At 26.4% G+C, this 12,325-nt stretch overlaps 1 protein-coding gene across 1 annotated transcript; it reads right to left on the bottom strand.

The window, feature by feature from the left end:
- Positions 1-4,870: 4,870 nt before the first annotated feature.
- On the bottom strand, positions 4,871-6,550 carry Phum_PHUM220560 (uncharacterized protein; the record flags this gene model as incomplete). Its single annotated transcript, XM_002425738.1, has 3 exons — positions 4,871-5,169; positions 5,245-5,470; positions 6,431-6,550. 3 exons carry the CDS (start codon positions 6,548-6,550, stop codon positions 4,871-4,873), a joined length of 645 nt encoding a protein of 214 aa, XP_002425783.1.
- Positions 6,551-12,325: the final 5,775 nt, after the last annotated feature.

The following is a 12,325-nucleotide window of genomic DNA, read 5'->3' as shown; positions in this document are numbered from 1 at the left end:
TTCATTAAAAGTATTTCATCTAGAAAAAAAAAAAAACTAAATTAGTTTTAAGTCTTTCTTTCTCGCAAAACTTTTTCGTTCGAATTTATAAAAAAAAACAATAAATTTTACCTGTTTTAAACCAAAAAAAAAAAAAAAAGGTTAAGGTCGGTACTTTGTTAAAAAACAATTAATTTATTGGGTAAAAATGAATGATTCGTGTGTGTGTGTGTCAAGGGAAGTTGAGCCTGTGTAAAGAAAAGGAAATCGTCTCAACTCCGCCTGTCAATACAAACAAACATAATTTAAACCTCCTTACGCATATTTCCTCCCCCTTCCCCCCTCCCCCCTTTTCCGCTTGACTCAAACACTGACGTAAAATCCTTATTATAAAATTCTTCATATTTAAAATAAATAAATTTTTCTTTTTTTTTTTTTTGCAGCCTGGACCCCCCCGTTCTCCCACCGTTCTGACAAATTCGTCGTTATTACTAAAGTCATACACGAACGAAAGGAGAAAGGAGGAGGAAAATAAATAAAAGATAAACAAGGTAAAAAATAATCTCTTATTTAAAAATTATTATTATTATTATTATTATTATTTTAAAAACCGTTAGGGGTTGAAAAATCAAAGGGTTGTAAAAATGAAAGTTTTGAACAAAAAAAAAAAAAAAGGAAAATTTTTATTTTATTTTAACGAGGCGTGGTTCGACTTTAAAATTTTCGTTACCTTTAAGGTGTGACTTACGATGTTTGCGCAATCTTGTGACATAAATAATTTAATCAGTATATGACATCGTAAATGGAACAAATACAAAATAATAATAATAATAATAATAATAATAATAATAATAATAATAATAATAATAATTAAGATTTAGGATAACGAGGTAAAATCATCAGTTTTTTTTTTTTTTTTGACGAAATCGTAACATTAAACGCATATCGTAAGTTTCGAATTTGTTTATGTTTAATTAATTAATTAAAATGGCGCAAAAAAAAATTGGGGGGCCCGAATTGTTTTTAAACAAAACAAACGAACAATTTCGTAAAATTCGTTCGATAATTTCGCAATTCGAATTTAAAAATAATAATAATAATAATAATAACATTTAAAATTTTTTCGTAAAAAAAAAAAAAAAAAAAAAAATGTCTGCCGTTATCGATCGACGACGAATGGGGAGAAAGAAAATTATTTAAAAAAAAAAACATGAAAAACATAAAAAGAAAAACTTACCCAAAAAAAAATTTTAACGGTTTTTTTTTTTTTGCGTCCCCCCGATTAAATATAAACGATAATTAAAAATTGTAACTATTTCGATTATAAAACTTGCCAAAATGAAGGGAAAATGAAAAAAATTTGATTTATTGATTTTTTTTTTTTCCCCCCATTTGTTTTCTATTTTTTTTTTTTTTTTTTTTTTTTTTTTGTCTCGCGTACTCCATCGCAAATCTTATCAAAATCGATTCCGATTGGTTAATTTGATTTTTTATCGATTATTACGTCACATTTTATTAAAAATAAAAAAGGAAAAAATATCGTTAAATAATAATCACCACGTAAACCGTGAGGAGGAGCTTACTATAAATAAATTTTCTTTAAGAAAAAAAAAAAAAATATTTTTCAGGTTTCGTTAATTACACGTTAAAATTCATATCGTACCTTTATGCGTAATATGACCACGTGACACGTTATTATTATTATTATTTATAACGTTCGTAAAAAATAAAAAATAAAAAATTTTTTTTGTATGACGATTAACGTTTACCCTATTTTTTTAAATTCCCTTTGGAAAATTAATGATTTTCCGAAGTGGAATAAACATTTTCGAGTGTGGGGGAGGAGGGAGGGGGAAGAAGGAAAAAGACGCCATATTTGTTATTTAAAAAAAACGAACGTTATATATGAGGGGGGGGGATGGTTTAATGCGCGAACGTTTTTATCTTTGAAATCAAATCGTATTTACGCTCCGCCCAGTAGCAATCGAAGGCGTTTTTACAAAATGGTGGAGGATAAAAGTTTTCCAGTAGCGAACAAACGAACGAACAAACAAACAAACAAAAAATTCTCATTTTTATTAATTTATTTATTAAAAATAAATTTAAAAAATGAATGATAATAATAATAATAATTATTATAAAAACGTTGAGATCCGAAATAACGATCGAATTTTTTTTTTTTTGCGAACAAAGTAAAAAAAAAAATCGAAACTTACCGATGCGATAATAATAATAATAATGATGATATCATGACGATACTTTCCGTACCAACATAACAAAGTACACTGGCAAAGAAAAAATCAATATTTTAGAAAAAAAAAAAAAAAAAAAAAAGAATTAGACTCATTTTTTTGTTTGTTTTACTCAAAGATTCGGAATTTGTTCAAACTAAAAGGTTTATCATCAATCGTTTACTTTTCTTATGAAATCAGGTTTTTTTTTTTCATTCATTCATTTTACTAAAAAACGACCTGTCGAAAAGGAATCACTTCCGGTTCCTTAAATTTTCTATTTGAAAAAAAAAAATCGTTAACCTTTAGCACCGTGACGTAATCGAATTTAAATCGAAATGATCGGAAATAAAATATTCGTATTCTGGAACGTTTTGGAAAAAGGTACGTTATCGAAAGTTTTTTCCAATCGTACCTGGAATTTTTTTTTAACGGTCGAAAAATTTAAATAAATTTTGATTTAATAATTGGGGGATTCTATTGAAATCAAATCGCGACGTTTTTTTTTTTACCGGATTCTTATCGCTGGCAAATTTATGATTATTATTATTATTAGTATTATTATTATTATCGGATATTTTCTCCAGATGACAATACGTTGTAAATTAAGAAAAAAAAGGGCGATGGAGAGGTAAAAATAAATAAAATGGGGGGGGGGGAGGGTTTCATCTCACTCACCTTTTAAATAAAAATAGACATTTTTTTTTTTTTTTTTTTTATTTGCTTTGATAAATTTTTTTTTTTTTTCCGTTTGTTTTGTTTGTCGGGATATAAACGTAACAAACACAATATCGTTGTTAACAAATAATTTGTAAAAGTATTTATTAATCGTAACAAAAACTTTTTTTTTTTTTTTTTTTTAAAAAAATTACGCGCGCGAAAATTTTAATATAATTGGCCGCCATATTGAAAAATAATAATCCGTTTGTAATCTACGATATGCAAATTTATTAAATCGATAAAAAGAAAATGTTTTCTTTTTTGTTTTCGGAAAAGGGAATTTCCCCTCCGCGCCCCGCCCTCCCCAATCACCATTTTGGCATCGAGTAAAAAAAAAATTTTGTTTACCTTTTTCGCAATAGTACCGGATATGGTTACCGGAAAAATTTCCTTTATTATTCCGTTCGTATACTACGTAATCGATCACATTTTTCCGGAAATACGACATCACCGTCATCATTATCATTATTATTATTATTATTATTATTTTGTTATTTTATATTAATTAATAACGAAAACTTTTTGAGAGAGAGAGATTTATTATAAAGAACTCGTCGCGTTCGCATCAACTAATCGATTAGATTAAAATTTTATTTTATTTTTCATATATATTTTTTTATTTTATCTATCTGGCATTTAATGGTCCGCTCTAAAAAAAAAAGACAATCATTTTCCAAACATTTGATATGGCCCGATATCTCTTGGTACCGATAAGTTAAGATTAAAAAGGAACCCCCCCAAAAAATCAGTAGTAGTAGTAGTAGTAGTAGTAGAAATTAGTAGATAACAATATTTCATTTGTTAAAACTCCAGTCCCACGATTTTCATAACAATAACAATAATCGACTTATTATTATTATTATTATTATTATTATTATTATTATTACTTAATTCTCGTATATTTTTTTCGTTTTGTTTTTATTTCACCCGAAATTTTAAGTTGGCAACATTTGATTTAAAAAAAAAAAAAAATCGAATTTTTTTAAAATTTCTCAATCGATTAATCGATTAACGACAAAACAAAATTTTTTTTTAAATTATCGTTTTTAATTTATTATCTCTATGGATTTGTTTTTTTTTTTTTTTAATCAAATTAAATATTTACACTATGAAAAAAAATTGTTTGTTATTCTATGACATTTTTTTTTTTTTTTTTTTAATTTCAATCCGACGTGTCGTTTTTTATTAAAATCAAATAAATTTTTTTTTTTTTTGGCATCGATCGAAATAATAATGATAATAATAACAACAACAACCCGTTTCAGAGAGAGAGAGATAGAGAGAGAGAGAGAGAGAGAGAGATAGAGAGAGAGAGATACAGAGAGAGAGAGAGAGGGAAAAAAAACAAACAAACAAACAAACATTCGAAAGCCTGCCTAACTGATAAAAACTTATCAAATTCAATAACTGATTATGTTTGATTTAGATATAAAACCGTAAAAGGTGATGATGATGATGATGATGATGATTTTTTATTTATTATAAATTTTATTAAAAAAAAAAAAAAACGATAATAATAATAATAATATTTTATTCGTAAAAAAACAAAAATCACTACAATTTGTACTCCGCCATACGTATAAAGTAAGTTTTTAACAAATAATAATAATAATACTTAAATGTAAATTGTTAAAAAAAAAAACATTAATAATAATAATAATAAATAAATGCAAATTTTTAAATTTAAGTTATTATTATTATTATTATTATTTATAAAAAATTAATAAATAAATAAATAAAATGATTTTTTTTTTTTACAGACGACAACAGCGCATTAAAAAAATTAGTAAAGCTGAAAATGTATTTTTTCCATATTCTAAATGGCAACGTTGGATTTAAAAAAAGCAATAAGGTATATATAAATATAAAAAATTTGTTTTAAACAGAGAGAGAGAGAGAGAGATCGTCGCAAAATAATCGACATTAAGTTAAGCATTGTTTTAAAGGAAAAATTGAAAGGTTGAAATAAGTAAAAGAAAGGTTAGAAAAGGTTTTATTACGTCACAATTACTACACGTGTATTTAGATAATAAAGGTTCGAGTCCTCTTCTCTGTAGCATGTTGTTAACACCACGTATTTCAAGTTTCGATAATTTTCTTTCTCTTGATAGAACAACGCTAAAAAGGGATCTGTCGTTTTGAGTTGTGCAAAATGTCAATGCCATGTGATTACCAACAGCTTTCATAACTTGTATGGTACCCGTGAAATGTGTAAAAAAACTACTCGACGTCGAAGATTCTAAGGAAAAAAAACAATTATTATTATTATTGATTATATTTAAACGGGGGGAGAGGGGGCGGTTTGAATACTTACCGTTATGCGGACCCGATGATATCCATGAACCTGGATTATTATGATTATCCAATCTTATTTTATAATAAAACGTTGCCGACGGTTCTTTCCATATGAGTCTCATATCGCTTCGACTTTCACGACCTATGAATATCTGTGGGCAAACCTTTAGGCTTATAGATCCGTGTACCATACCTTCATCTCTTTTGTGATGTATTATTTCAATTATGTACCAAGCTCCCATCAACTGTAAAAAAAAAAAAAAAAAATTCATTTTAAAAAAAAACGCCTTCGAAAAATTAATTATGCTTTTTGTCATGCGTGAATGCTTAATTTTAACGTGACAATTAATTATCAGGCGGAATTTTTATTTATTTTTATTATAATTTCTGTAATTCGGGGGGGAAAGGGGGGAATGAGGGGGGGGGAAACGACAACGACGACTACCGAAATTTATTATTTCTAAAAATTTTTAATTTAAAAAACCGTTTTAAAAAAAATACCTGAATTTAGAACCTGAATTGTATAAAGCAGTAAATATGAAAACTTGAGATGCATTTTTATCTAAAACACGAATAAATTTTGTGCGTGCGTCCGTACGTGCGTGAGTTTCGTACGATTTTCGATCGCGATTGTTTTATTATTATTATTATCATTGTTTTTTTTGTCCGTTAATTAATTAAAAATCGTTTAATAATTTTCAGGTGCGCGTAAAGTGCGGGTGGTTCGAGTCGTATAAAACGGATAATAAATGGTGAGTAAAAATTTTTCAAACGAATTTGTTTATATTTGATAACATATGGACGGATAAGTTCGATTTATAATCGATTGGTATAAATCCATTGGGGTGGGAGGGGGTAGGTACGTTTACGATGGTGGTGGTGGTGGTTAATTTAATCCCACGTGTGTGTGAGAAATGTCTCGTAATCGAATGATTCAGGTACGAATTATAAACAAATTTTTTTTTTTTTTTTTCACATCGTCCGAAAGTTATGTAAATCCAGGTATGACACGTGACAAAGTTATAACCTTCGATGTATTTTTACGCAACGGCGTGACAGAAAAAACGCCGCGTTTTTAAAAATTTTTTTTATTTTTATTTTCATTCCAAGGTCGTTTGTTATACAAGAAAAATTTTATTACCTCGTTTTAAAAACCCCGTCTATGAATATTATTATCATTTAGTAGGTTTTTGTTAAAAACGTACCTGATCCAAATCGAGAGTTCTTTGCGGATGATAATCCGGGCAAAAAAATTGATTATTAAATGTATCCGCTATGATAGCGTGTAAGTTAAATATTAATATCGTTAATCCAAATAAAATCATTTTTCATAGATCGATCGATTTATTGATTTATTGATTGATTTATTGATTGATAGTTCGCTTGTTTTTTGTTGTTGTTTAAACCGAGTTTTTTTTATTTTTTCTTTCACGTTGACGACATCGCAATCGAAAACCTTAAAAAATTTAAATTTGTTTTATTTTTATTTAATAAAAAAAAAAAAGACTTCTGCTGCTGCCACGTTTTTTTTTAAAACCTGTTTATAGTTTATTGTTAATCCCGAGGAATTTTTATTTTGTAAATAAAGCAGAAGACAGAAAACGTGTCTTCGATAGATAAATTATTTTCGAAATGGGGGGGGGGGCATTTAACACTCTGTTTAACTTAGGGTGATATTATTATCATTATTATTATTAAAAAATTTCGACAAGAATGAATCATTCATAAAAAAAAAAAAATTATTGTGAACAATAATTAAAAAAAAAAATGATTTACGAACGTTTCATTGATGGACAAATTTATTTTTTTTTTAGGAAGTAGGCGATTTTTTTTCTTTTTCTTTCATTATGCCAATTAAAAGAGAGAGAAAGAGAGAGAGAAAGAGAGTAAGAGAGAGAGAGAGAGAGAAAGAGTAAGAGAGAGAGAGAGAGAGAGAGAGAGAAAGAGAGAGAGAGAAATACTTTTCGAACGATACTCATTTGTAGTAGTAAAAAAATTAATTATTATTATTTCGTTATCATTTTTATTATTATTATTATTATTATTATTATTATTATTATTATTATTATTATTATTATTGAAATTTACCGTCGATAAATTTTATTATTATTATTATTATTATTATTAACCGTAGTTAGTATTATCAACAATTTATTATTATTATTATTATTTTAATTTAATATTTATTTACGAATGCGTTTCCGTTTTCTTTAAACTTCCGTTAGGTAAAACAAAAAACCGGAATTTATTATTATTATTATTATTATTATTCTATTTCTCTCCCTCCCCATTTAATTCCCCTTTGTAAAAATGACAAATTAAATTTTATTTTTTGGCGCCAAATTTTTTGTTTTAGGGGTTCCCCCTACGATTTTTTTTTAAACTTTTCCAATGGGTTTTTATAACGAATTTAAAAATTAAACGTTAATAATTATTATTATTATTATTATTATTATCGCTCGCACGTTCGTTGCATCTATTTAAAAAGCTATTAAATTAAATGAACGCATTGTGTTATTATTATGATTAAAAAAAAAAAAAAAAACGTGACGAGTTTTTTATCCGTTCATGTTTTTTTTTACAGCAGAAGATTTTTTTTTCCTTTTTTGTTTACAAAAATTTAAAAAAAAAACTCGCACCCGAACGGTTTCGTTAAAAAAAAAATGTCAAATTACACGTCGTTTGTTGTCGTTTGTTGTTGGTTGTCGTGAGGTAAACACTTTTCACATTTTTTCACAATACTAAAATAAATCACTTAAATATCCGTTCGAACGTGATTTCCGGAAATTTAAAAAAACGAAACGTAAAACATCATCCGAACGTTCATAATAATAACATGATCGAAATAAAAATGAATATAGTGAGTTAGTTAGCCTAAGAGTTTGTTACGAATTAACAGTAATTCATATTGATGATTTAATACCATGGAATTCCTCCTCCTTCTCCTCCCCCTCCCTCTTCTCCTCTTCTTCCTAATTGCTTCGAATACCCTCTGAACTTTGGTTTTTTTCTCTATTATTATTATTATTATTATACTTCGGTCTCAATTGAAAAGTTCAGTTATTTCTTTTCTTTTAACAACTAAAGGGTGATTGTATCCCCTTCTCCCTCCTCTCTCTCCCCCTCCCTCATATGGACAAACAAACACGTTTACATGGATCACCCTTTTTTTTTCCCCCTCACATGCAAATTTATTATTATTATTATTAACCGACTTAGGTTTATGTTCGATCCTTACGTCCTCTGGTTAACATAATTATCACGATAACGAATCGAGAGTTTATTATTATTATTATTATTATTATTATTATTGTTTGTTGCATTCGGTGTTTGTCGTTGAGACGAGAGAAATATATATTATTACATTTCGTTATAATCATCATAAGTTAAACAGGTAAATTAATTGTTTTTTTTTTTTTTTTTTAATACAAACGATAAACAAACGATTGTTTTTTATTATTTATTATTATAATATAAGGAATAATAGTGGTTGTTTTGCTGGTTGTTTTACTGGTTGTTTTATTGGTTGTTTTACTGGTTGTTTAACGAAAACAGGTTACGCGAGGTACGTTATCACAACAAAAGGGGAATTTTTAAATGTTGTTATCAGTCACAACAAGTCAGTGTTTAAAAAACGGGAAATTTAAAAAATTTTTATCGTCTGCTATTTTATTCGATGTAGTAGTAGTGGTTTATCATACGAAAACAAACAACAATAAAATTTTTAATTAAACAATCGATCAAATTTATTGTCGTTTGTCAGATTTAAGCTCATAAATATGCTAGTAAAAAAAAAAAAAATTTTCCAACTGAACTCCTATTAATAACTGAATTTTTATATAAATGGTCAAAACTTGACGGCTGTTGTGGGCGATGCCGCCCGTTATTCACTAAATGGAAGAATGAACAGACATGGATGGTGTGTGCGTGCGCGTGTGTGCGTGTATGCCACACGCCCTTGTGTCGATGAAGAACCGTTTAAATTTATAAAAAAAAAAAAAAAAAAAAATTTTTTTTTAAATTCGTTAATGAAAACTTAAGATAGGAATCAATTGCTGTTGTTTTACAATAACATCTCTCGAAAGAGAGAGAGAAAGAGAGAGAGAGAGAGAGAGAAGGAGGGGGGGGAAAAAGTCGTCTGCTCGTGTGATTTATACGTATATAAGTAAAATATTATAATACGCAATTATGTGTAATAAGTAAAAAGCAACGTGGTTTTCTTTTTTCTTTTTCCGTTATTTTAAAAGCTTTTTAATTTATTGATTGATTGATTGATTGATTGATTGACTGATTGATTGATTGATTCATTATCCATTCGTTCGATTTTTACTCTTACGTATAAATATATATAAAGACACGTTTAGTTTTAAAATTAATCGTTTTTTTTTTTGTAAACCTAATTTTAAATTATAATAAAATTAAAACAAACAACAACGACAACAACAACAAACGACAAACAACAAACATTAATAATTTCTTTTTTTTTTTTCTTTTCAGGTTTATAAATTTTCGTAAAGAAAAAAAATAAAAAAAAACGATTCGTAATGATTAAGGAAATCATCGACAAACGTAAGCATTTTTTTTATTTTTAAAATATTATTATTATTATCATTATCATTATCATTATTATTATTATTATTATTATTATTATTATTATTATTATTATTATTATTATTATTATTTTTATTATAATTATTATTACTATCGCGATAGGATTTCTATCAGAAAAGCAAATAATTAATGCGCGATATAATTTTTTTTTTTTTTAATTTTTTTTTTACGCTTTCGTTACAGAAATGATAATGATAATGATAATGATAATGATAATGATAATAATAATAATAATAATAATAATTTCATTCGGTTAATAAAATTTACGCTCGTGACGTCATTTAAAAAAAAAAAAAAAACTAAATTAAATTAATTAGGCGAACAGAATTTATATTAACGAAGGTTTTTTTTTTTTTTTTTTTTTTTTTGAGGAGACTTAATTAAGTAAAAATAATTAATTATAATTGGAGTGGGATGGGGTGGGGGGCCCAGTTAAAAACGGTCCAGTTAAAACGTCGGACTTTATTGAAAAAAAAAAAAAAAAAAATTTTCGGGGGGCGGCATGGGAGGGGGGAAGGGGGAATAATGGTCCAGATGATGGTGATGCTGTTTGTTTATTCACGATCCGATAGAATCGAAATCATTTCTCTTTATGATAATAATAATAATAATAATAATAATAATATTTTACGTTTCTATTTTTAAGCCTCATCGTAAATTTATTTATTTAAAAAAAAAAATTTCTCTCGATATTTTTAACGTCTGTATAATATTATCTTCATCTTAAAATTAATTAATTAATTAATTAATTAACTCCTATTAAAAAAAAAAAAAAAAAAAACGAGATAAATATTTAATTAATTATACGTGGGTTCCCCTCGTGTAATAGTTAATAGCTCCCCCTTCCCCTCCCCTCCCCCATTTTTTTAAAAATATTTTTTCGTTAATGTTTTTAAATATATACGATCGATTTATGTCTAAATAAATAACGTGGAAGTAGTTTTAGCCGAAAAATTAATTAATTTTATTATTATTATTATTATTATAACGGAAAAATTCTATGAAAAATTATATCTATCTATCACGTCTCTCGAAAATTCTACGATAATTTTATCTAATCTAATGTTTTTTATATATTATTATTATTATTATTTAAATTATCGGGAAAATTATCATCGTCGAAAATTAAAAAAAAAAATGCACGTAAGGAAATCAGTAATATATTATACGATTAAGGTTTCACGGTTCAATTAATAATAATAATAATAATAATAATAATAATGAAAAAAATATTTAATAAAATACCATATAAAAATTTAACGACAAAAGAATTAACGGAAGAAGAAGAAATATTATTAAAAGAAGAAATATTATTAAAAAAACAAGATAAAGCATTAAACGTATTACTTTTCGGTAAGAAAGTCCGACATTTTGTTTTTTTTTTTTTTTTTTTTTTTCTTTTTACGAAAATCTCCCACGATTAATTTACGAGGCAAAAAAAAAAAAAAAAAAAAAAAAATAATTCGTTACTCGTAAATGTAAATACATCTCGTATGTCGGATATTAAAATGGCCGCGATCGTGTCTAAAGACAAAAATGGCGGCGTCCAACCCCGTCATCGGTCAGTGGTTTTAGTTAACCGCGTAAATCCCACGACGCTTATAAAATGCGTCGCATGTGAAGGGGAAACGAATTGGGCAAAGCCATGAAATCTATTCTTATTAATTATTTGTAAATGATTTTTGATATTCGTAAGTATTTTTTTTTTTTTTTTTTTTTTTTTTAAATTAATAGATTATTTAATTCGTTTATCGATTTTAAATAAATAAATAAACGCGTAATCTATCATCAGGTAAATATTTGTTCTTGTTACTCATTTAAAAAAAAAAAAAATTTCTTAAAATTTTAGATTGCGAAGGCGTTTCTTATTTAAAATTTTTTTTATATATAATTTATCAGTGAGTTGTTTATACGAATTTCATCTGTTTCGACTTTTATTATCATTATCATTCGGATTTTATTAAACTAGGATTAATTTAAGAAAAAAAATTTTTCAGTTGTTTTTTATAAATCAAAGCATTCACATCTACTTTATTATCATTATCATTATTTCTTTTTCTTGTAGGGAATTCACTCTCTGTGTCCGAACGTTATTTGTTTCGTTAATTAATAATTATCAGGTAATTAATTACAATAATCGTTTATGATTTAACTGATGGAAAAAAAATTTAATTTTTTGTCTGATATTGAAAATTTCATTTGCTTCATTTTTTTTTTTTTTTTTTATTGCACAACATTGTTAAGTAAGTGCCGTTAATTGAACTATTATTTTCTTAACAAGATCAGGTTAGTTTTTTAGGTACATTTTTCGAATGGAGGTTCTGAATTTTATTTTTTTTTTTTTTTTTAGGGGTTTTTATTTTATTTTAGTTAAATTAATTTTTCAACTAATAGCCTAACATACAGAGAAAGTAAGAGAGAGAGAGAGAGAGATAAAAAATACAAATGATTGTATTATGTTGTGCAATAATATACGATTTGAAGTAATT

Source organism: Pediculus humanus, genomic scaffold (genome assembly GCF_000006295.1).
Source record: "Pediculus humanus corporis 1103172107574 genomic scaffold, whole genome shotgun sequence".
Taxonomy (NCBI): Eukaryota; Metazoa; Arthropoda; class Insecta; order Psocodea; family Pediculidae; genus Pediculus; species Pediculus humanus.
The sequence above is the reverse complement of the archived record's forward strand: the minus strand, read 5'-3'. Positions and strand labels throughout refer to the sequence as shown.